This window comes from Lissotriton vulgaris, chromosome 2_1 (genome assembly GCF_964263255.1).
Source record: "Lissotriton vulgaris chromosome 2_1, aLisVul1.2, whole genome shotgun sequence".
NCBI lineage: Eukaryota > Metazoa > Chordata > Amphibia > Caudata > Salamandridae > Lissotriton > Lissotriton vulgaris.
Genome location: NC_141687.1, coordinates 338585966 through 338612513, shown reverse-complemented (window position 1 = coordinate 338612513; position 26548 = coordinate 338585966). Strand labels below are relative to the sequence as shown.

Genomic DNA, 26548 nt, shown 5'->3' with positions numbered 1-26548 from the left:
GTAGCATGACCTCACTTTTGTTACCATTCAGTTTCAGGCAGTTTCTCTGCATCCATTGGCTGACTTGCATCATACAATTTTTTTTATTTATCTGCTGTTTCTGTGTTGTTGTTTGCGATTGAAACCACTATTTGGGTGTCGTCTTAGTGCAAGGCCGGAAAGAATCCACAAGTCCTAATAATTCCTGTCAAAGGCGCTACATACAAATTAGAAAGAGTGGGGCTTAATGAAGATCTCTGTGAAACACCAAAGGGGGAGTTGAAAGGTTTTGATTTTGCTTCTCCCAACTCGACTGTGAAAGTCCTATTGTACAGGTACGACGCCAGCAATTTTCTTGCAGCTGGATGAACGCCGGCCTCTGCAAGTCGACCCAGGAGTGTATCATGGCTGACCGTGTCAAAGGCCGCCGAAAGATCTAACCGGATCAAGGCGGCCCTCCCTCCGGCATCCAGTACACTCCTGAGTTATTCTACTGCCATAAGCAGGGCTGTTTATGTTCAGTATCCCTCTCGGAAGCCGATTTGAGAGTGGTCTAAGACTTTAGTCTCTGCGAGAAATTGGGCCAGTTGTTTGTTCTGCAATTTCTCCAGGACATTTGCACCAAAAGGTTTTCTTGTAATAGGTATGTAGTTCCCCGGTTCTTGTGGATCTAAGTTGGGTTTCTTTAGTAGTGGTAGAACTGATGTAGATTTCCACAGATCTGGGAAGTGACTTGAGTTCACTATTTGGTACATAAGGCTAGCCAATTGTTCGCTTAGCAGCTCAGGGAAAAAATGCAGTACTTTCGGTGGACGCGGGTCCACTAGCGTACCGAATTTAGTGTTTATAACTGCCTGAAATACCTATTCCAGTTAAGGTGGTGAAAATTGAGACTGGTTTCTGTTTTGTTGGAGAGGCTTCGTCTCTAAGTTTGGGGTTTAATAATGTGGGAGGCTGCATGTCCGTTGATTTGAATTATTCATATACTGTGGTCACTTTATCTATGAAAAATTGGCCTACGGTTGTTACAGAAATCAGAGCTAATTGAAACCTGTTTGTCGCTATCTATTTTGGGTAATTTTTTAACAGGGGTGAACAGTTCTTTACTAGAGTTTTTAGCCTCATCTATTTTCCGAATAAAGTAGATACTTTTTTCTTTTAAAATAATTTTTTTATAGAAAATCTGTGAAGTTTTATATTCAATGTTCTGCTCTTGGTCGTAATTGGATCTCCATTTCCTTTCCAATTTTCTGCAATTTTGTTTTTGAGCCTTGAGTGAGTCAGAGAACCATGGTTGGGACGGGTTTATTTTCTGAGGGTAGCTTTTTTTAGCGATACTGCTATTCTAATGGCAGAAGTTATCCAGTTTGAAATTTGAGATGTGGCGCAGTTACGATCTGGTACCATCTCAGGAATGGTTGATGAGAGTTGTTCTTTTAGTTTAGGGGTGTCTAATCTGGACTAGTCTAGATACGACGTGGGCCTAGGTAGTCGGGTAGAGGAAACTACATTCTTTTTCACGTTTATGGAGAAGGTTATTACCTTGTGGTCTGACCATGGAACCAGTAGGAAATCAATTATCTCAATGTCCTTATTGGAAGTAAAGATTCAGTAGAGATTGTGTGTGTATCCTTTTTAACAATCTGTTCCAAGGCTAAATTGGTGAATGCATCTATCAGGGTAGCCGTGCCTACATCTGCGCTCTTCTCTAGGTGTATGTTAAAATCGCCCAGGACAGTAAAATCTAAGCTCCTTCACTGGATTCCAAGAATGAGCTAAGTAGTTGTGTCAGAGGGGTTTGGGCTTTTGGTGGCATGTAGATCAAAAGGCCTTTAAATGTATAATTACTCGTGATGTTAAGTTGGAAGAATAGAGTTTCGCAGTCCGGATTACTGCCTTGGTCTGAGCCTTTCACCTTTAGATCATTTCTGGCAATGATGGCCAGGCCCCCCCGTTTCCCTTTCTGCTCTGGTGATTGAAAATCCTGCAGGAATGGTTAGTGCTAGACCTATGTCTGAGGTTTCATCAGCCCAAGTCTCGGTGATAAAGATGATATCTAGGTTTTGAGATTCTTTTAGTTCTGCCATTTCGGAGTTATGTTTCACTAGTGATCGTGAATTGATTAACCCAGCCTTGATTGTTTTGTTATCTGGCCTAATAGGGGGGGTCGGGTGTAGTCAGTCTTCTGCAATGTGAAAAATCAAATGTGCGCTGACAGTTCGAGCAGCGTTTAACTTCCATCGACATCTGCAGTGTAGGGCAGAAGGGTTTTGGTCTCAGTATAAGTACCTCCTGCTTAGAGTAACTTAGCCTCTCATATCCTATCTTTACTTGTGTAGGGGTTGTGGCCCTGTGCCCGGTCCAGGCACGGACGGGCGCAGACGGGATTGCCTTGAGCGCGCCCGCTACGCGTATGCCCTGACATAGGGTAAAATACGTGTGGGACTGCGAAAGACTAGACCGCTCAGCGCTGGAAGTACCACCCATCCCGGAAGTGTGTCCGCTCTAACCCCCTCGGCACCCTTCGTTCAATCGGCACTTGCTGTGATGGACCGGGGTGCCTGGGGCGGAGCTCCACCAGGTGTGCGGGATTTACAGGATGTGCAAATTTGACAAGATGTACAAAGAGAAAGTAAGTTAAAAAGAGCAATTCAATTAAAAAACAGCAATCTGTTTAGAAAATGCTTTAAAAATTTCCAAGGGTTACCAGCCGTTGCGCTTAGCTTCAGCCTTGCCGAGCCGCATAGTCTCCAGTATCTGACTCGCGTCTGCTCGTACCAAGGCTTTAAGATATAGGGCGACGAGCGACTAGACCGCTCAGCGCCGGAAGTGCCACCCAACCCGGAAGTGTGTCCGCTCTAACCCCCTAGGCACCCTCTGTTCCTCCGGATGTTGGCAATGCTTGCTGAATTCTGTTACTAATTTTTACTCCTCTGCAGCTTTGGTGCAGTTCTATACACTTACTCTTTCTAAACAAAAAAGTGTGATTGATTTTTTCCCGATCCACTTACCTTGGACCACTCGGATTATGTTTTGTGCTGTAACAGTGTTGAAACACTAGGCAGTATATAAAAGAACTGTATATGTTTCCATTAACAGAAAATTGTTCACTGACCTAAGCTATCCTGCCAACTTTAAGGATTGCGCTTTAATTGGTGATCACGGGGAAGCTGCAGGAACAACCTCAGATTCACTGGACGCCATCTTGAAGAACTCCCGGGGTTATCTGTGCATGGTGTCTGCTCTGGTATCTGCAGGGAACTTTGTAACCACCAGGAACGGGTTAATTTGCTGGCTCCACAGCCATTGGGATGGCGATTACCTTCCTGCATTATCCATGAAAATACAGCTTTGTGTCTTGTCAACCTGCAGAGATCTTAGGCTCCAAGCACCAGGGGTGTGGGGTTTGAGTGTTTTCAACCAAAAAGCAGTGACACTAGATCTGAAAATGCCTGATCTGTAGGCATGAAACTCCATTCCAATCATTGAGGCAGGCCCGCAGACTCAGAGTAGGACTTCATTTCTAAGTAAGAGGGGACTCTCGACGAGAGGGACATTGATAGTCTGCAGCAGAACCCTAAGAAACTGACCTAAGAGATTTCATCATCATAAGGAGTAGTGTGCAGGTATAAACAGGTCTGGGCTGCATGGTCGCTTACATTTAGTAATTTCAAAACATAGCCCTCCATCAAAAAAAAATACAAGAAAATAATGAAGTGAAAACAACCTCTTTATGTGAATTTATGGCAAATTTCATAACTCCGCCAACACAGTGCAAACATAGCAATGACCAAGCCACTGTGTGGTATGGCTTCTAAAATCCTGCAAACGGAACAGTGGGTGGCCTGATGGCCTCTAACTGGGTAAGGCGCAGGCGCAGTGCGACTCTAGGATTTCGGTTTTTCCTCTGTGACTGCTGTGGTGCTGTGTCTAAGAGACACGGGGGACGGCTCTTGGGTAAGAGCTGCAGCAGATAGTTTCTGGGTGAGAGCTGCAGCAGATGGCTTCTGGGTGGGAGCTGCAGCAGATGGCTTCTGGGTGAGAGCTGCAGCAGATGGCTTCTGGGTGGGAGCTGCAGCAGATGGCTTCTGGGTGAGAGCTGCAGCAGATGGCTTCTGGGTGGGAGCTGCAGCAGATGGCTTCTGGGTGGGAGCTGCAGCAGATGGCTTCTGGGTGGGAACTGCAGCAGATGGCTTCTGGGTGAGGGCTGCAGCGGATGGCTTCTGGGTGAGAGCTGCAGCGGATGGCTTCTGGGTGAGAGCTGCAGCGGATGGCTCCTGGGTGAGAGAGGCAGCAGATGGTTTCTGGGTGAGGGCTGCAGCGGATGGCTTCTGGGTGAGAGCTGCAGCGGATGGCTTCTGGGTGAGAGCTGCAGCGGATGGCTTCTGGGTGAGAGCAGCAGCGGATGGCTTCTGGGTGAGAGCAGCAGCGGATGGCTTCTGGATGGAAGCTGCAACGGATAGCTTCTGGGTGAGAGAGGCAGCGGATGGCTCCTGGGTGAGATAGGCTGCGGATGGCTCCTGGGTGAGAGAGGCTGCGGATGGCTCCTGGGTGAGAGACGCTGCGGATGGCTCCTGGGTGAGAGAGGCAGCGGATGGCTCCTGGGTGAGAGAGGCAGCGGATGGCTCCTGGGCCTCGAGCAGGCTTGGGTTGAGCTCCAACAGTGACAGACATGTGAATGCCCAGTTGTAGAGATATTCTGCAGGGATGGAGCCATGCCGCCACACCGCTCCCCGCGGGATCCCTAAAAAACAGAAAGAAAAAGAAACCAGGATAAGTTACATTTTCCCCAATAAACAAACATTTAATTATTTATTTGTAGTTTATATGGCATTTTTCAGGTAATGGGCTACACATATGTTGAGATGTTGCAACTACAAACAGGAATTTGACAGAGTGTAGCATGTTTCAACTACAGTTATGAAACAGCTTTCAATACTTTAAGTCATAACTCGTACAGTGCATCACAATAACCTGGTCCTAGGAGGAAAGGATTCATGATGTTTGATAGTGATGGAGAAATGCATTAATTTCGAAAAACACAGCAGAACATTAGGGGAGCACATTGAGAATGGAAGGCAGAGAGTCTAATTCCAAGAAGAACTGCATAGGGAAAGTTTTAAACGTGCCCTCCTCAAGGCCAGGGGTCTCTTGCTGAGATTCTAGGGTCTTGAGTCATAGCTTGGATGCTAAATTGTTTTCTTAATCTCCTTGTGCCCCTTGGTAGTGGAGCTGTCTGCCTCCACGAAGCAGATACTCTGCTTTTTAGTTTATGTTTTACTTATTGACATATTTATTTTAATTTATTTTCAATTCCTGCATAGTGGTTGCTTCTGAAGGAGCTTGTGAGCACCCACAGAAGCTGCCATGCTCCAGTTCTAATTCCCCCATTACCCGGCTTCATTGGATAGTAGCAGTTTTTCAGGCCACGCACTCTGCCATATGCAAAAGTACTTCTGCTACAGGGCTGCCTAAGACATGCCAAATACAAGCATATCTGTGCCCGTTTGTGGCCCAGCACCAGAAACCCTGCCTCTCTGTCCTCTTAGAGCCTCCCCCTTACCTAATTGTGTGGTAAACTACTGGCTCTAATACCTAAATGTAAATGCTGCCCTAACTGCACCTTTCTCTTGTTTCTGCTTGAAGGTTGTATCTTGTGCACTTTGCCTCTTTTCTCTCCTTCTAGCTAATGCATCTAGAACCCCATTTCTTAAGGCACTCCCCTCACCTTCTCCTGCCCGGCTGGCCAAGCCTTCATCCAACTCTTTCCTAATCACTATTTGGTCCTTAGCCACACATCAGCTGACTTCACTTCCCACTGCCCGGACAGTGTCTTTTTAAAGGAGACTTGGCCTCATGATACATCTGCCTCTGATTTCTTAACCGCAAATTCCCCCACCCGAGAAGGTATGATGACCGCTAGGGTAAACAGGAAGACGGATTAGCAATAATTTCTACTCTTCACATACTGGAACTTTGCTTTCTACCTCAGAATGTAATCATGGCAAGATCTTGCTTCACCTTTAACCATACTACTTGTTACTCAGGTGCCCTTATCTGTTGCCCACCTCGGCCCACAACGGGCTGTCCAATAATGGACCCGAACAGTAGGAAATTGCTGGGAGCGATACCGTTTTTGAAGCATCTCCGACATTCTGCCTCCAGGTTCCAGGTGTGGTTGTTCAGAATCACACCGTCAAGGAACAGAGCCAGGACAGGAACTCCAATGGCTGCCAGTCCATAGAGGTAGTTTCTCTATTTCGCACAGGAGCAGTTGAAGGCAAGGAATGAGTACAGTTGTTGGCTGCCTAGGGTACCCAAAGCCATCAGGCCATTGAAAATGACCACATCTTTGTTCTTAAAAATCAAGGTGGAGAATTTGAGATTTCCTGAAATCACAGAAGACATGTCTTACGGTGTTACCGGTACCAATCTCCAGTGTATAAAAAGAAAGGCCACAGGCTCATATCACCAGTTTCTGTTATCTTCAGTTAAGTATGACAGCCAAAATAACTTAAGACTGACAAATATATTCTGGAAAAAACACTCCATCACGTGAAGACAATAGTCTATTCAGTGACTCGCGAAAACCTGGGCGCCGATCAGCAGGAAATGTGTGAATGTATGGCCTGGGGGTGGGGCGCCTAATAACACTAATCCTACCTGTTCTTTTGAAGCTCTTGGTATATCTAAGTGCTCCGTTGAGTAGATTGGGTCATCTTTAAACCCTATCTTTTCTAACACTGATGGCATTTACGTCCTCCCTCTCTTTTCCGCTCACCTGGACTGACCCTCTTGCAGTCCCGCTTTTGATTCCATCAACTACTTTAAGAAACACTGTCCTTAAGCTGAAACTCAACCCATCCATTGTTGGGTGAAGGTCTCAGGGACCTCTTTGACTTTATGCAAAATATTATTCACTTTGTCCTCTGACATTAACCTGGGCGCAACTGACTTCTATTCATGGATTCATGGTGTTTGCGATGAGATTGCATCTTTCAAAAGCCTCAATGTAAACTGATTGAGCACCACGGCGCTATTCCTACATCCCTGCAGATATACTAAAATATACGTCACTTATCAAATATTATAATCTTCTCATTCATAAAGCCTGCTTTGAATATTAGGAAGACAAAATGAATGTTCCCTCAGCTTTGTCATGTGAGATGTTTTCCGTTGTTAAAGACCTCTCCACTCCTTCATGCCGACCTGATATCTCTTGTTGTCAAAAACTGTGTCAGGAGCTCTCTTTCTCTAATTTTCTAGCAACATATTCTCCATCCAAATACATGTTGTTCCTTAGCCTTCATCAGAGTTGGTCCTCTACAACATTTGTCATATGCTTCCACCGGTATCAGCCTGTCTCTTCTCTTTTAACTCTCTTTGTTAGGAGGAAGTTCTCTCTCCACTCACATCCATCAAATTAGGTTCCTGTCTTGACCGTGGCCTTCTGTGTATTGCCACTCTAGCCGCGGACGTTGTAGGCCCTGCTATGATGGAACTCGGTAACCTTTCTTTTCACATTGCTACCGTTCCCAATAGTTGGAATCAGCCCAGATAGTGGCCTGGCTTAAAAAACAGTAGCTGATCCCAAAATTCTAAGTAACAACCATCTGATTTACCATTTACTTTGACAGCCAAAATCCTTGAGTAAAGCATTAATAAATAACCTTATTCAGTCTTGGAATCCATTTCTCTTTTGGACCGTTCTCAATCTGGCTTTTGGTCCCTCCACATGTCTGTCATGGAGGATCTCTGAATACTGTTGGGCCAGCGACAATCTGCCACCCATGATCATATTTGGTCTCTCTGTGAATTTCTACATTGAGTGCCATCCCATCTTGGTCTAAATAACTAAATGATTGCCAATACTGCGAACTCTATTTTGTCTAAATTACTAACCACTAATTGACGCCAAACAAAAAGTGGAAGACTTCTTTTTCCGTCTGAATTTATCAATTTATCAACTTAGGATTCTTGTTTATTCAACATCATCTTTTTCTTTCAAATTTTTCAAAATTGCAACAATAAAAAAAAAAATATATATATATATATATATATATATATCTATATATATATATATATATATCCTACTGGCGGTTGCCAGTAGGTAGTTATAGTTAGGATTTTTTTCAATGTTAAATCTCAAAATTCTATTTGGAATAACTTTGGCGCCGGTTGACGAATCTGCCTGAAAATTTCCTCAAAATGGCCTCGCGGCGCCCCGGTCCTTCTCTGAAAGTTTGGGGGGGATTTGTCAAGCGGTGGCCGATATAAAAGGGGGGTCCCAAAACGTGTTTTCCCCATGTTAATTTCCATAGGGCGGTCGACCTCACTTTTAGCCCGAACAGCTGAATGGATTTCCACCAAACTTGGCAAAATTGTAGGGACTGGTAGCCCGATGTGCCTTTGCTATGTCTCAAGATATGTGCTCCAGTGGATTTTGAGTAATTTAGGTTAAAAAAATATATATATCTATGGCAGCGCCCCGGTACGCGCTCCGTGGAGCGCCACGCGACTTGCGCACGGAAAGCTGATTGGCTCTCGGGTGTCTGTAAACATTCGAAACAGTCCGGAGCGGCCTCCATCTTGTGGCTCGGTAAAATCGAGACATAAGAGGTGGAAAAATCAAAGGGGGAAATGACCATAAGAGGGCAGGGATAGACCCCCCCTGATCCCCTAGGTTTGATGTGGGGGCCATAAAAGGGCCCAGCGGGGCAAAAAACATATTATTTTTTTTTGATTTGCGCGGGGGGAGCGCCCGGTACGCGCACCAGGGAGCGGACCGGGGAGCGTCCCATGGGGAAAAATGAATAATAGAGTTTTTTTTAAATGTAGCCTTTTTTTATAAATTGGAGATAGTTCTAAAAAGAACTGTTTTGTTCTTCTTTTTGATGTTTTATATTTTTTTATAGTTTTTTTGAACATTTTGTACTTTTTTTGGGTTTTCTGAACAGTTTTATATTTTTTTGGGATTTTTCATGGGGAGAAACGAAAAAACAGGGAATTGAAAATGGCTCAACTGGAGCAAAAAAAAAAAGAAATAATTAGGGTTTATTGGGGCATTTATGGTTGTCCCCAGCAAGGAAGATGAGCTTTACGCTTTGTTCTCCGTAGGAGATGGTCTTCCCACAATATTTACAGATAATTCTGAAATCTGCAAATCGTGGCTGAATGCACGGCATCGTCTCACTTTCCTCTGGTGCAGACGGAGTTCGTTGCTTCCTTTTTGAGGTGGTGCTTGTGGATTGGGGAGGGTTACTGGCCAGTTCCCTCATCTCTGCAGCAGAATAATTTATTGGATGCTTGCGCTGCATGTGGCGTATCATCGTGTTGTTTCCAAATGAATATTTCTTGTTCGGGTTTCCCCTGGAAAGTTCCACGCCACAGATTCTGCAAGTCACCTTTGCTGCATTTACTTTTTTCTTCCCCTGTGGGATAGAAAAAAACTCCCAAATAATGTGTGGTCTTGGCTGGTATGGGGTATTTTGTTCTTGAAGCCATCTTGAACTCCCCTCATCCTCCTCCTCCTCTTCCTCTTCTTGTGACCACCAATGATATCTTGAGGTGGTCCTCTTGGTGGTTGTGGTGGTGGTAGTGGTGCAGATGCACCAGCTGCTGCTACTACTGAAGCCATTATATTGATCAAAAAGGTACAGAGAGGTACAAACAGGTCTTCCTAAGTCAAAGGACAAAGTCAGAATAAGGAAAAAAGGTGGGGTCTTTCATCCTTTTGAAAAAATAAATTTATTGAACCAATGAAAAGTGTTATTTTTAGGTCACATGACCAGGGGCTTCATCATTATGAAACCAAAACTGTTATAAACCAATGAAAAGTGTTATTTTCAGGTCACATGACCCGACGCGCTTACGATACGCGCCCCGGGGCGCGCCCAGGGGCGCGTCGCGTAAGCGCGTCGGACGCCTACGTTGGGCGAATGTATTCACTCGAGTACTTCCGGGTGCGTTTACGACGTGCGTATCACGCGGTCGCGGCTACGCGATACGTCACGATCATGTTTTCGTTCACGATATTGGCGCTTATGGGATGCTCCCCGGTGCGCGCCCCGGGGCGCTTCATAAAACTACGCTTTTCAGGGCGCTCACCGGGGCGCGCACCGGGAGCGCTCCAAGGCAAAAAAAAAAAAAACAATATAAAAAAAAAAATGGCAAAATTGTAGGGACTGGTAGCCCGATGTGCCTTTGCTATGTCTCAAGATATATGCTCAAGTGGTTTTTACGAAAATTAACTTTGAAAAAATATATATTGGGCTACATTGGGCTATATATATATGTTAGAGCCCAAATGTAGCCCAAATGTAGCCCAATGTAGCCCAAAGATGGCCACCAGAGACAAAAAAAAATGTAGCCCAAATATCAGCCAGATGTAGCCCAAATATAGGCCAATGACAGAATGTCACAGAGTGTTCTAAAGAACAACTAGAGCGCTAACAGTCTTACTTATAAATTGAGACTTATAGTTAGGGATTAACATTTAAAAAACCATTGAAATTCACTGAAAAAAACATAAGTTTCACACCAGTTATAGTTAGGAATTAGCATTTAAAAAACCTATGAAATTCACTGAAAAAACCATAGGTTTCACACCAGTTATTGTTAGGAATTAGCATTTAAAAAACCTATTAAATTCACTGAAAAAAACATAGGTTTCACACCAGTTATAGTTAGCTGGAAATTTTACTGACATAAAACCATTGAAATTCCACGTTATAGTTAGTTGGACTCACTATAACTTGCGCGTGTAATGCACTGCTGATGACGTCACATATTACATCACTCATGACATGGTCAGTGACATCACTCATAACATCACTGATGACACCATCCAGTGAATGTGTGTCTTTCTGAAAATTAAATATGTTTTATATATGTATATGTAAAGGTCGATGGAAGAATAAATGTTTAAATAAGTGTCTAAAAGGATGTTTTAAAAAAAATGGATTGGTTAACTGGCTTATTAAGTGTATCTTAGTGAATACATATATTAGTGAGTAATGTTTAAATATTTAAATATATGTATCAGTGTTTCACTTTGTGTATAATAGGCTGCATGGGTTGGTGAGTAGCTACATGTGTGTATATGGGTTATTAGATGTTTTTTTAAGTATCAGTATGAGTGTCTGTATGGTTTGGTGGGGGTATTACTTAGCACATAGATGCATCAATGACTGACTCACTGTTTGTATGTGTTTTGAAGACAGCATATGTGCAGGACTGTATGGGTGTATGAGTGTGTATATGTGTGTGTTAGTGAGTGAATGACTGTCTCACTAGTGTCTTTATCAGTAACGACATATGTTTTAATCTAGTATATGTGAGTATTGATGTATATAAGTGAGTATATGTGAGAGGGAGAGATTGTAAGAGTTCCTGTTTAAATAAGTATGTGTTTCTATAAGTTATTGTTTTAGAGAGTAAGTATGTGTAAGTTTCCTTAGAAGTAAAGTGGTAGTGGGTGTATAGCTGTATATGCAAATAAATGGATGTTCAATAGTTTATTTGCATGTGTGAGTAAGTGTGTGAGTAACTTTTGGAGGACTGTCGGTGTGTAAAGGATGTATAGGTGTTTCACTACATATGATGAGTGAATATATGTATGAGTGACTATATAGATTTGTTGGTGAATGAGTGGATGTGTATATAGATGGTGGTATTACTGAATTGGTTGTTGTAACTGGTATGGGTATCTCTATTTTTTTGAAAATTTTAGTTTCTATTTTTGAATATGTGTTTCTAGGGTTACATTACACTGAAAGGAGGTCTGTCACTCTGTCACAAGGATGTTGTCATCAGTGATGTCATGAGTGATGTCACTGACCATGTCATGAGTGATGTAATATGTGACATCATCAGCAGTGCATTACACGCGCAAGTTATAGTGAGTCCAACTAACTATAACGTGGAATTTCAATGGTTTTATGTCAGTAAAATTTCCAGCTAACTATAACTGGTGTGAAACCTATGTTTTTTTCAGTGAATATATATACAATACAATATACATCAATATACAATACATTCACAGGCACACCCACTCTCAAACTTTGTCTCACTCTGTCACTCCCACTCCATACATTCACCGCAAAACAATACACCATATATTTACAATGTTCAAAAGACTTTTTACGATGTTCTTTTTACAAAGCCATAGAATATAGAATCAAACAAATGAATTTTTTAAAGTTTGAAACTTTAGCTATTAAGATCAAACTGTCTTATGGCTTGATGATTGGTCCTATCTTTTCTAACACTGATGGCATTTACGTCCTCCCCCTCTCTTCCGCTCACCTGGACTGACCCTCTTGCAGTCCCGTTTTTGATTCCCTCAACTACTTTAAGAAACACTGTCCTTAAGCTGAAACTCAACCCATCCATTGTTGGGTGAAGGTCCCAGGGACCTCTTTGACTTTATGCAAAATGTTATTCACTTTGTCCTCTGACATTAACCTGGGCGCAACTGACTTATATTCACGGATTCATGCTTTGAATATTAGGAAGACAAAATGAATGCTTCCTCAGCTTTGTCATGTGAGATGTTTTCCGTTGTTAAAGACCTCTCCACTCCTTCATGCCGACCTGATATCTCTTGTTGTCAAGAACTGTGTCAGGAGCTCTCTTTCTCTAATTTTCCAGCAACATATTCTCCATCCAAATACATGTTGTTCCTAAACCCTCATCAGAGTTGGTCCTCTACAACATTTGTCATATGCTTACACCGGTATCAGCCTGTCTCTTCTCTTTCAACTCTCTTTGTTAGGAGGAAGTTCTCTCTCCACTCACATCCATCAAATTAGGTTCCTGTCTTGACCGTGGCCTTCTGTGTATTGCCACTCTAGCCGCAGAAGTTGTAGGCCCTGCTATGATGGAACTCAGTAACCTTTCTTTTCACATTGCTACCATTCCCAATAGTTGGAAGTCAGCCCAGATAGTGCCCTAGCTTAAAAAACAGTAGCTGATCCCAAAATTCTAAGTAACAACCATCTGATTTACCATTTACTTTGACAGCCAAAATCCTTGAGTAAAGCATTAATAAATAACCTTATTCAGTCTTGGAATCCATTTCTCTTTTGAACCTTTCTCAATCTGGCTTTTGGTCCCTCCACATGTCTGTAATGGAGGATCTCCGAATACTGTTGTACCAGACACAATCTGCCACCCCTGATCATATTTGGTCTCTCTGTGAATTTCTACATTGAGTGCCATCCCATCTTGGTCAACACTTTATTCTCCCTAGGTATCAGCTAATCAGCCCCTTAAAAGGATCAGCTCCTTTCTCTCCAAGAGGGCACAGCCTTTCTCCCTCCTATTTCGTCCTCTTCCTCTCTTTTTGATTATAGGGTTCCTCAAGGGTCTTATTTGAGCCCCACCCTTTTTAAATGCTTACATGACCCTACTTGCCAATCTTATGTGTTCCTTTGGCCTGAATGTGATGTCTTACGTTGACGACACTGGTATCATTGTTTCCATCTCGAAAGATCTTACCCTTACCGTGGCCAATTGCCGATGTTGCACGATTGCCAATGTGGCATGAAAGATCACTGCCTCAAATTTATTGGGGATACCCCATGGTTATCTTGTTTGGCCACCATTCTGTCACCTTGACATCCTTATGATGGGCCACTGAACTTGGTACTGCAGCTGGCTCAGTCAATTGACGTAGAAATCTGGGCTTAGTCCTTGCCCAACATCTCTCATTTGGCCCACAAATCACGCACATTGCTAGGTGCTGTTTTAATATCCTCAGAAAGCTCATCAATATTGTTCCTTTTCTCCCTCTTAGCATGCAAATTCATTATCTACTTCCTAAATAACTCGTGTAAGGACTACTGTAACTCTTATCTTCTTGAATGTACCTAAGTAGCTCACCCAATGCCTGCAAATCATTCAGAACTCTACAGCTCACCTTCTTCTTGGCCTTCCTTCTTCTACTTGCCTCGACCCATCTTTTTTATCTCCATTGACTCCCAATCACTCAGCACTCTATAATCAAGGTCCTTTGACTTAAGCATAAAGTTTTCATGACCCTAGCCCTTTTTATTAATGGCACGTATTTAAGCCTTATTCGCCCTTGTCAGGTCTCTGTTCTAGCAGAGCCAAACAAATCAATGTTTTTATCATGAAAAGACTCTGTATTGAGAGCGCCAAGAAACACTTTACTATGTGGCAGTTGATGCTTACAATTAATTAGATGGTTCATCCACCAGCCAAATAGAGGGTTGTAGAAGGTACCCGCCTTTTAGGCATGGCGTTATGCCCAGAGTGAGTGCTCTCCAGATTCATCTGCAACTCACATGATACCCTGTGCCCCAAGAGAGTGGAGTGCTCAGACATCTGGCCCTCCTGAGAAGCTATCTGGCACATGGAATCCATGTCATGGTCTCACCTCTGATGTTAGTCTTGTGAGTCTCCCTGCCAAAGGGAAATGGTTCTTGCCTCCTCCACCTGCTGGCCAATGGTGCTGCTTTTTTTACCTTTTAATCTCTTGAGGTTGGGACGGTGTCCCATGACCCTGGTTGTTTTGATTCCTGATCTCTGAAGGTTGTCCAGTGGCCCTGGAGCCTGTCCTGCGACCCTGACCTTTGGAGTTTGGTTCTGTTCCCTCTGGCTGTAGATCTTTTGCCGCTAATGTTTTTTTTTTGCTTCTGAAGCACAGGTGTTCCACTGTTTCCTGGATATGTTCTATGTGCACTAGTCCCCTATTTATTTATTTATTTATTTATTTTAAGAGTTTTCTATAGCGCAAACATGACCCTTGGGTATCAGAGCGCTTCATATTACAAGAGGTAGTTATAGACAAGCATTGTTATAGTCAACTTTCACAGTATTATGAGGTAGGTACATATACAGCAGTATAATGATAACATCAATTAAATTTATACCAAAAAAATATATATAGAGTATGACATAGGTTTAGTATATAGCTAAATATAATGTGTAACAGAATCGATCCTAAGTGTCTATTTCCTGTGCATATTTCAGTTCCAGTCCTTGATCGTGTATTCTATAGTCCCGAGCCTTGCCTTATGTAAGGAACTTACTCATTAGGAAGATCTTAGTTTCCCTCTTAAAGGATGCTGTGTCTGGAATCTTTCTAATGTTTGTAGGAAGTGAATTCCAGATTCTGGGGGCTGCTCCTGAGAAAGCTCTATCGTAAGTTTTCTTCTTCCGGAAGATGGCTGGTCTCAACACCAGCTCCTTTGCACTCCTGGTCGGTCTGTTTCCTCCAGATAGTTTAATTTTCTGAGCAAGGTAACTAGGTGTATTGTAGTGGAGCGCTTTGTGGGTTATGCATGCCATTTTTAGCTGGATTCTGGCTTCGTAAGGTAGCCAGTTTAATGCTTTCAGGTGTGGTGATATATGGTCAAATTTCCTCGATCCGGTGATCAGTCTTGCAGCTTCATTGAGACATGCCTTCAGTGGTGCTGTTGAAATTTTTGGTAGACCTGCTAGCGTTTTACATCCATATTCAATACTCGCGATAACTAGTGATTGAACTGCCAATTTGAGATCCGCCTTAGATATGAATGGTTTTACTTTTCTAATGTAGTTCAGATGATAGCGGGCGTCTTTTGCCATCAAATTGATGTGGGCTTTCATGTCTAGGTTCTTATCTAGTGTGAGTCCTAGTGATTTCACTGAGCCAACTAGGGTAGGGGTGCAGTTTAATGCTGTGATCATATTGGACCATTTCTTCACTTCTGTGTGTTTCTTTGGTGGTGAGATTAGTAAGAATTCAGTTTTTTGTGCGTTTAGTGTGACTTTTGTGCCCCCCTCAATCTAGGAGGTGGTCTGCGTGTAGTTTTGATATCTATTGTGTATCTGAGTTGTTTATTGTCTAGTGTTGTCCTATTAGAACTTTCCAGAAGCACCTTAGTCCCCAGACTGTAAGCTAGATCCTGTACCTTAAACATTACCCACCTCGCCTGCTTACCTTTGATGTACTTGGCGACGAGCTCTGGCTTAACCTGCACTGTACTCGCTGTTGGGTCAAAACTTGTGATCTTACGCACTAGGCTGGTGTTCACCTTCTGCAAAGAGAACATGAAAAGGAAATATTTAGCCACAGACCTCCAAAGGAAGCAAGCAACCCAAGACCCATGGATAACTGTGCAGCTGAATAAACAGCAAAATGTGATAAACTGCAGCTGAGGCATTGTACATGTTGATTAAAAGCACTGTCCATTGCAAGATTCCTCCACTTCTCCCCATTAATTGCCTTAGGTTTTGTGTACAACCATTTGGTTGTATTCTGAGTCCTTTAATAATAGAAAGAGACCTGCCAACAGATGATAACACAGAGCAGGTGCTGCAGCTCTTCCAAGAGATTAGAAAGTTAAGCTACTGAAAGCCTAAAAATGAATGTCTCTCCCAACTCCAAGACGGGATCCTGGAACCTCTGTTCTTTTCTGTTCCCTGCTGAGCCCTCGGCCAAATATGTTGCTGAAAGTATTATTTGCTTCTGATTCACCCAAGACCAAAAGTTTTAGAAGCAAGTATCCCACTGTTCATTGATGTAAAAAACAGTGATGGTGCTTTCTACATAAATCAGTATTCAGTTAGAGATTCACCTACAAATTCTTTGCATTTTTACGCAATTAACAGACATCGCTTAACCTAGATATTGCCTTTAAGTCTTCTCATAGTACCGTGGGCCAACCTTTCAGTCACCTCTTAAGGGAATATAGATGCACATTGTAAGCACATTTTCCCTCATTTTTAGGAACTGTGAAACATATCATAGGGTCAATGAAACTGATTGGTCTGAGCACATGGGTTTGGCGCTCAGCCAGGGAATGGGGGTCAGGGCATGTTCTCTACCCAGGCTGTAATGCAGCCTGGGAGGAGAACATGCAAAGTACGCATGACTGTTTTGCCGGCCCCAGCCGGCTGACCAAACAGTCATGGGTACTTAGTGTGCCACCACTCCCCCCCTGCTCCTCTTTCACCAGAGCCGCCCGCCCACAAAACTGCTGCAGCAGGAAAAAAAAACATTTATATTCACCTTGAGTTATTAACATTTTATTTTTCCTTTATTTTACTGCTGCAAAGCAGTGGCCTGACGCTCCTCCGCCTTAGTGGAGGAGCCGTCACTGGACACCACACCACCTACTTTTCTCGAAACCACTCTCACTAATACTATCCTCGGTTAATGTTCACCCCTTTTCGGTCACTGGGTCTGTCGGCAAGCCTGCCGCTAGCTCATCACCATACACCCTATTCAAATTCAGATCCTCCAAGTTGTTGCAACATCAGAGCGGATTCCTTCCTCCTAATTTTCAAGTCAGTCTTCAGGGCACTGCACCGGCAGGAGGAAGGCGTGCAGGAAGGGGTGTAGTGAAGGGTGCATTCACTACACCTCTTCCCCATGACCCTCCATCTAGAGTCCGACCATGACCTCATCAACTGTACAATACTGTGTATATTTGCATCTGTAATTAATTATATGTCATTTACTAGCATTTCATTGTTCCACGATTCACTCATGCCCAATATTTGTAATCACTCCATCGTCTGTGACCTAATGTACCGCCTTTGTTGCTGTGTACTGGATTAGAGGTCATATTATCAAGGGCCTTATCTCCACATTTTTGGCTTTTAAAGCCAAAAAAGCTGAGATAATCTTTCCGCCTTATTTGCAAGCCGGTGCTAACATGCATTAGCGCATGCTATCAGCCGTTTTGCCGTCGCCTCGCTTTGCATCTCTAATGAGGACTACCTTGTAAATTATTGCTAAAAGCACATTGCAATATTTACAAGGTGGCCCTTAGGATCTTAGCAGATGTTTCTTTTTTGGGCGAAAACCATGGTTTCGCCGAAAACTAACTTCTGCTAAAATCCTGACTATTGTATGTTGACAATGGGAGGTGGATTGATGTGTTATAACCACAGGGTCATATCATCAAGCATATCGCTGTTTTGCAGTGAAAACCAGTGATGTTCCCTGCAAAACCGGCGATTTCCCCGCTATCGCTGGATTATATATCGCCCTTGAGTTATGCGTTGATAATAACGCGCTATCTCGGCGATTTAATTCACCGATAGCCGGCGTTAGGGAAATCAGCGCTAGGCACGCTGGGCGATAATTGACGATGATATGCCCCTTAGTTATTTTCGATCGTCGTGAATTTTTGGGAATCCAGCTCCGTTTTTGCCAACGTAATCTGTGAAAATGACTCGCCAATGGAGGTCTGTAAAGTTAAAAAAAAGTTTCATTTCCTTCAGTAGTTTAAAATCCTCAGGTGGGTTTTACCCAAAAACACGTTGTCTGCCCAAAAAAATATGCCTGGGAGCTGCTTAAGGGAGAACAAGACTGGAGACATGTTTGCTTTTTAAGAAACCCTCAGGCGTTTTAGACAAGGGGAAGAGGGATGTGGAACAGAGAAGGCACAGAACAGGCTTCACGATTGTTGTGACCAGACCTAGGGGGCATGACGGTACTAAAGTAAAAGAGCTACTAATAGAAAAGAGATGGGAATTTTGTGTCAAAATAAAGTTTGAGCGGGGCGTGGCTTGGACGCTGAGCATGGCGGACGCGGCTTAGCTGAGCTCCGTCCCGCCGGCCAGTTATCCGTCGATCTATCCTGCTCCCCTCACCCAGAAGTGACCCCGAGGGTGGAGATCAGTAGCGGAGTCAGCAGGCCCTCGTCTGCGACTTTTTGGCCGGTGTTGAGCCCTTGGGACCGAGTGCCAGTGGATAGACACGATACGGCCTACAGGGCCCGCAGCAGCAGGGGAGCTCGAGGATGGCGACCCCGGATAGTAGCGTGAAGTGGCACCAGGGGCACAGACGGCGAACGGCGGACCCGTGGCAGCAGGAGGCCGCGTCTGGACTGGTGTTGCCTGGAGGTGTCGGCGGACCCGTGGCGACAGGAGGTCGCGTCTGGACTGGTGTCGCCTGGAGGCGCCCGGGCTCCCCGCCGCGGCTCTTAGAGAAGGAACGGAGTTGTGCGGCCTGGCCTGAGTGCGGGGGCAGCATAGCCGGCGTTGGGCCCTTCCTGGAGCCCTCCCACTGGATCCGGTGGTGGGCCTCCCGGAGACGGAGCGAGTGGTGTGCTGGGGAACCCGCTGAGACCCTGGTAGTGTCGAGAGTTGGGAGTGCGGCCTACACAGACGACTGCAGCCGGGGACCTCGATTTTCGCGAGTCCCAGCGCTGACCTCGGGGAGTGGCCGGGGACCTGGCCCTGGTGGAAGCTGGCTGGAAGTCATCGCGGGGCACCTGAGGCCCGGACCACGGCCGAGAGAGTGGAGCGCAAGGGCTCTGGCCTCCCCTGACTCAAGGTATGCGCATTAATGACCCTGGGGCCCCCCTGATATGACTGTAGACTGGCTCCCCACCCGAAAGGAGATTGCGGATATTGGAGGCTAGTGGAGGTAGTCGGGCCCTGATGGACCGCGTGACTGCTGGTGAAGAAGTGCTTTGGAGGGAGCCCACGCTGATGGGGGCCGGCCTGAGATCGTCGACATAGCAGTGGGGTGCCCTGCCCATAGGTGGAGTCGTGGGCAACGATGCGGAGGATTTGCGACAGGCTGAGACACTGAAGCAGCTGTGCAGATATGACCCGTGGAGCAGGTGGTGGGGGAAGCCCCAAGCACGGACCGATTGACAGGTTCATGGGGCCTCGGGGCAGCGCGGGGGCCTCTGGTGGACCTCAGGCGGCTGGGCCGGACAATGCGGCACTAATGGCGGCCATTAATCAGTCCCGGGATGCGTTGGACGTAAAGATTGTGGCGGTGGGGTCGGATGTTACTCTGCTGCGCCAGGATCTGCGGAATGCGGTCTCCCGCATCCCTGAGGCCGAGACGCGCATCTCCGCAGCAGAAGACGACATTGTGACTCTTAAACGCAAAGTGGCCAGCCTGGAATCTGTCCAAAAGGGATTGGCGCTCAATGTGGAGGATGCAGAGGGGCGCGCCAGGCGCAACAACCTCCCCTTTGTTGGCCTGCCCAAGCTTCCTGGGGCGGTGGCTCGAGAGCTGGATGCCGCCAGATGCTCTATCCCGCTGCTTTGTTATCGAATGGGCGCACAGGGCCCTAATGCAAAAACCGCCAGAGGGGGCACGGCCGCGGCCAGTGATCGCTAAGCTCCTTAATTACCATAATAGGGATGTGAAACAGGCCAGAGCAAAGGAACCACTGCGGTATGAAAACCACACTATCCTGATCTTCCCGGATTATACCCGTATGGTGCAACAACAAAGCCAGTCTTTTACTGCGGCCAAGGCCCGGCTGTGTGACTTGAAAATACAGTACGCCCTCTATATCCGGCCCGTCTGCGGGTTGTGTTTCAATCCCGCACCCACTTCTTTGACTCCCCGGAGGAGGTGTTTTTGTGGACTGATGAAATCAGGCCGGTGAGGGTACACACATCCGGGGCGGGACTCAGACTCCTCGCATGATGAGGAATGAATGAATGAAATGAATGAAAGAAAATTTATAACGCGCAACTAAAACCCGAAGGCATCAAGGCGCCTATAAAAATAAATCATAAAAGGCAGAGGCAGAACTACGGGTATGCTTTGGCAAATAGCCATGTCTTCAAGGCTTTCCTAAAGGACTGAAGAGTGGGAAGGGCCTTAATTTCCACTGGAAGAGCATTCCACATTTTTGGTGCTACTGTGGAAAAAGCTCTGCCACCCCATTTGGCTCTGCGAATGCGTGGTACAGATAGCAAAGATTTGTTGGCAGAGCGCAGATTCCTCGAGGGGCTATAGGGGGCCAAAAGAGCCCCAATCCCCACTGACCTATTTCTCGCTAGGGCCCCAAAGGTAAGGCACAGGATTTTAAAAGAAATCCTGTCCTCAACAGCCAGCCAATGCAACACCTTCCTAGCGGAGGTGGCCGATGCACGTTTGGGTAAATCCAACACAAACCTGGCAGCCGCGTTTTGGACCATTTGAAGGTGCTGCAGCAGCCCCCTGTTGAGTCCTGCATACAGCGCATTGCAATAGTCAAGTCGGGAGCCTATGAGAGCAACCACGACTTGCTTTCTGGCCTGCTGGGAAAAGTAATGTTTAATCTTCCTCAAGATGTGTATTATGCCCCAACAGGTAGAGACTGTTCTGTTCACCTGCTGACGCATGTTGAGGGTAGGATCGATCAGAACTCCTAAGTTATTAGCCAGAACGGCGGGTACCGGACAAGCTCCCAGTGAAGCAGGCCACCAATTTGCCGACCAGATGTCCTCCTTTCCCCCAAACACCAGGATCTCCGTCTTCTCCCCGTTCAGTTTTAATGAATTGTATGTCATCCATTTTGCGACTGCCTCTGAGCAAGATCTAAAATTGGAGGCAGCCTCGTTAATAGACTTGGAGAGGGAGACCAGGATCTGGGTGTCATCGGCGTAGGAAACTACCTACATCCCAAAAGATCTTATCAGTCTGGCAAGTGGGGTCATATAGATGTTGAAAAGGGTCGGACTTAATGCCGACCCCTGAGGGACCCCACATTGCACAGACAGGGATGGAGATAGAAACTCCCCCAGCATCACTCTCTGTTCCCTCTGGTCTAGGAAGGAAGTCAGCAAATCAAGAGCGGACCCCTCTACCCCAATCTCCCTCAGGCGAGATGTTAACACCGAGGGAGAAAGGGTATCAAACGCAGCAGTAAGATCTAACAGGATGAGGAGGGTGGTCTGGCCCCTATCAGCTCGAGTGCGGATATTATCAAGCGCAATGGTAAGGGCCGACTCGGTGCTATGCTCCCTCCTAAATCCATGCTGCGAATGATCTCAAAGGCCAGAGGCCATGAGGCACGGGCGAGGTCCTCTCGAGACGCTCGGAGCAAAGACAATTGGAGGTCCAGATCACGGCAACGATCAGTGTCGGGCACGGCCTCCGAGAAAGAGTCGGGGCGGCCGAGAAACAGAAGAAGGGCACGTGAGCCCTCCGAGAGACATTTTGTTGATGTACTGCTTTAACCTTCTATGATTAGGTGTTCTGCCTTGGGGTGCAATTGAGCCCTGCACTTGCGAGGTGTGGAGTGGGTATGAAGCAAATGAGGGTTCCAGTGGGCGAATGGGGTGACTGGGGATGGGGGGGGGTATCTATTGGCGGGGAGGGGTCCTCTAGTAGTGGGTAGGTGGGTGTAGGAGTGTTGGGAGTTGGATAGGGTTATGGGGATCCGTTGGTGGGGAGGGTTGTCGACCTCGCGTTGGGGGTGGAGATCCTGCTACACCGCGACAGATACTTCATTGTTTCTTGAGTTATGGGGTGGGGGTGGGGATACGGGGGAACGTTTGATGTTGAGTTGAGGGGGAATGCACGGTCCGAGCAATGTCACTATGTCACTGTGGGGATGGAGGGTACATACAAGTGGCGAGTGTGATGGTCTCTCGATACTATGGGTCCTTGATGTCAGGTCCAGATGATGGGGTCGCTGGGCCCATGGGCACACTTTGTGTCCTTAGTTGGAACGTAAGGGGAGTACTGGATAAGATCAAGCGGGGGGCAGTTCTGAAACAGGCTAAAAGTGCGGGGGCAGACATAGTGATGCTGCAAGAAACACATCTACTGGGGACTAAAACACTATGCCTTCAGCGATATGGCTATACTCAAGTTTTCCATGCAGGTTTTGCCAGGGGCTCCAGGGGGGTGGCCATTCTGGTGCATCGTAGGGTCCCGTATGTCCACTCCACCCACTGGCTGGATGCGCAGGGCCGATACATTTTTGTTCAGGGTACATTGGGAGAGGAATCTGTTGTGTTTGGCAGCGGGTATGCCCCGCCCCTGTTGCAGTGGTTACTCGTAGAAAAGATATTTGCAATATGGGCTGACATCCCGAATGTGCTGGCAGTTATAGGTGGGGACTGGAATGATGTGGTTGATCAAGCACGTGATAGGTGCAGGCTTGGGGGGCGACGGTGGCAGCTGGTCATACTAAACTGAGTGATATGTTTCGTAATCTGGGATGGATAGATACTTGGAGGCACATACATGGCGCACGGCGAGAATATACCTTCCTCTCTGCTGTTCATAAATCCTTCTCCAGACTGGACTATATCTTTGTTCCCTTGGCGGCTCAAGGTAGGGTGGAGTCTGCAGACATATTGCCGCGTGGGTTGTCAGACCACTCCCCGACGGTGGTGTCTATAGGTTTGGATCTGCGACAGCAGCCTTTTCGCTGGCGCCTCTCGGTCTGGCACTTGCAACTGGTGGACTACCAAGCGCATATGAGGAAGGCCATAGCGCAGTATTTAGCCGAGAATGTCGGGACAGTAGCGACTCCGACGACGCTCTGTGAGGCTATGAAGCCCACGCTGCGGGGCATTGACATTGCTTGGTGTGCGGCGGCTAGGAGGAGGCGTAGGGAGGCCATGGATCTGGCGAGGCCAGAATTAGGGACTTGGAGCAACGCAGTGGCCTGGGAGGGGAGGACCGGACGGTGGAGCAGTTGCTGCTTGCGCAGCCGTCTTATACCTCATTGTTACTGGATGAGGCGCGGCAGCTGTGGCTGGCGACCCGCAGCAGGGTCTATCAATGGGGGGATAAGGCTGGGACGATGCTCCATAGGTTGTGTCAGGGTCAGTTCCAGGCGCAGACCCCTCTGAAGATTTTAGATGATTCCGATTCCCCGATGACAGATCCCAAGTCGCTGGCGGAGGGATTTGCGGCTTACTACGCTGACATTCCCCACACAAATGCATTTCTGTGGACCTAGTTGCTAAGTTTATAGCCGACTTGCCGCCACGAGCAGTTTCAGATGAGGCCCCAGACCGCCTGGATAGTCCGCTAACGGAGGACGAGCTGGGGGTCGCCCTGGGAGAATTTAACACTGGGAAGGCTCCTGGCCCTAATGTCTTCCCCAGTGAGTTCTTTAAGAAATTCCATCTACAACTGGAGGCCCACTATAGAGCGGTAGTGGAGGAGGCAAGGGAGCATGGCAGCCTACCCCCGGACTGGAGACATGCTGAGGTGGTGGTGTTTCACAAACCTGGTCGACCCCCCGAGCAGTACGCTTCGTATCGTCCAATCTCCCTACTGAACGTGGAGCCAAAGTCTTGGCCAAGGCGCTGGCCAATAGGTTATTGCCGTATATCACTGAACTTATACATCCTGACCAGGCCGGTTTTATGCCCCGGCGGGCGACACGGCACAATATCAGGCGGGCCCACGTTGCAGTAGCGGCAATTTGGTCCTCTGGAATAAAGGCGGCGCTATTCCTGGCCGATATGGACAGGGCGTTTGACTCGCTCAGTTGGACATATCTGTTCTCGCTCCTGCCGCGCCTGAATCTAGGGCCCGTATTCTTGTCCTATGTGAAATTATTGTACACTGATCTAAGGGCTTCTGTCAGGGTGGCGGGGCGGTGTCCTAGAGCTTTGCCGTCCAGAGGGGTACTAGACAGGGCTGCCCCCTTTCGCCCTATCTGTTCGCCTTGGCCATGGAGCCCCTGGCTGTTTGGGTCCGGGTGGACGCACAGCTGAAGGGGTTCGAGTGGACGGGGAACCTGTCAGACCACATTGCGCTACACGCAGACGATGTCCTATTTTTCCTAACAGATCTCAATCGGTCGGGACCTCGTCTTCTACGCATTCTGCAGATCTTCGGCGAGACTTCAGGCCTTTACATGAACCCACGCAAATCTATGCTCTGGGTGCTGGGGAGTGGCCCAACAATTGGAGATTGGGCAGCGGAGCTCCAGAGGGCAATCGGGGGCATCAAATATCTAGGCGTATTCCTGTCCGAGATTCCCGCAGTCGCATGGGAGCGAAATGTGGTACCAGTCTGGGTACGGACCCGGGCAGATATTAAAATATGGTCCCGCATGCCACTGACCATCTATGGTAGATCGGCCATATTTAAAATGGTGGCCTTGCCCCGACTGCTATATCAGTTGCAAAATCACCCGTACTCCATCCAGCCTTCCTGGTTCAAGCAAGTAGACTCAGTCCTGGGGCAGTTCCTTTGGGTGGGCGGTTCCGTTCGGGTGGCGCTACGCACGTGCTTTCGTTCAACGTACTGTGGGGGGTTGGCGACTTCGGATGCTCTTTCCTATTACCAAGCGTTGCATCTTGTAGTGTTGAATGAATGGTGGTATGGGGACAGGGGAGACCCGGCCTATGCACTGGAGAGGCTCTTGATGGAGCCCCACTCGCTCCATGAGCTGCTTTACATGACGAGTGGGCGCAAGGCCTTGCCGTCGGTGACACAGGTAGTCTTCGAGGTTTGGAGGAGAGCGCTGCGGCAGATGGGATGGTGGCGGACCTTGTCTGAAGAAACCCCCCTCTGGCGAAATGGCCGCTTCCCGGGACTGGCAACCCTTTCCGGCTTTGCGGGGAGGGACGCTATTGGTATTTCTAGGTTGGGTGATGATGTGACAGGGACGACGATCAAGTCGTTTCAAGCCCTGAGTATCGAATATAATATGCCCCGCACGCAGTTCTTTCGTTACCTACAATTTCGCCATGCCCTGGCTCCGGATCTGGAGGGTTTGACCTCACTTCCAGAGTTTAGCCCATTGGAGGCACAGGTCTTCATAGGGGATATCAAAAATAAAAAGATTTCCCGCATATACCAATCCCTGGTCATACACTGTTCCTCCGATCTACACAAACTAAAGGAGACCTGGGAGGCTGAGGTCGGGACGCTGGAGGAGGAAGACTGGAATGAGGCGCTGGCAGGCCCCAGAGGTGCAGCCATTTCGGTCCGCCTCAGGTTGATTCAATTTAAATACCTCCACAGAGCGTACTATTCACGGCGGAGGCTGTGGCGGGCGGGCCTTATTGCGTCCCCAGAGTGTACTAGGTGGTGTGAGGAGGGCACGTTCTTCCCTACAGTGTGGAGTTGTGGGCGTCTAGATCGGTTCTGGAATGGAGTCTTGAATGGTTTGGATGAAGCGCTGGGCTGGGTGCTCCCCGTGCACACCGCGACTGGGATTGTTGCATGTGTTGGAAGGAGTGGGAGGCAACCTCTATAAGAGACATCTGTTACTATTAGGACTCACAGTGGCCAAACGAGACATTGCGAGGGCGTGGAAGGACCCGCAGGCCCCGTCACTTGTAGCATGGAAAAGGGGCCTAGATTTTTGCATGGGGTTGGAGAAGCCCATATTTCTTGCCCGAGGTTGCCCCAGTAAACATTACAAGATCTGGAAGAAATGGGCCGACTTCAGGGGCATATGGCTGGAGCCCCCGCCGGAAAAAGACCCGGAACTAGAGGTGTGAATGAGCTCTGCCGCAAGATGCGTGTACTCGAATGGTTGGACTTGTCAGAAACCGTGCAAGGGGGGAGGGATCCGGGCGGGAGTGAGTTTGGGATAGTTAGGGGCGGGGGGGGGCTGGGGGGAGGTGGGTTAGTTATTTGCAATGATCCCGTTGTACTGCAGCTAAAAGTTGTGATGGATTGCATTATTCTACATGTGTACTTATGTCTGGCAGATATCTCTGGGTTACAGAGATCTGCAATTGTCTATGTGATCTATCAATAAAATATGTGTTAAAAAAAAAAAGTTTGAGCAACATGCTGGAATAAATAATATTAAAGGGACGTTTTTACACTCCAGCTCCAATCAACCATGCCCTGGTGCCCCAGATTCGATTTGGGCCTTCCCCC

At 46.9% G+C, this 26548-nt stretch overlaps 1 protein-coding gene across 2 annotated transcripts in view; it reads right to left on the bottom strand.

Annotated features, from left to right (window-relative positions):
- Positions 1-3692: 3692 nt before the first annotated feature.
- The window catches only part of EFCAB5 (EF-hand calcium binding domain 5), a 377049-nt gene continuing 354193 nt past the window's right edge, over positions 3693-26548 (bottom strand). For both annotated transcript variants that reach the window (XM_086955085.1, XM_086955086.1), the window contains exons 20-21: positions 15929-16025; positions 3693-4723 (exon numbers count right to left, since the gene is read on the bottom strand). In XM_086955085.1, coding sequence (XP_086811211.1) covers positions 3867-4723; positions 15929-16025 — 954 coding nt within the window. In that variant the 3' untranslated portion in view covers positions 3693-3866. The remainder of the gene's footprint in view (positions 4724-15928; positions 16026-26548) is intronic.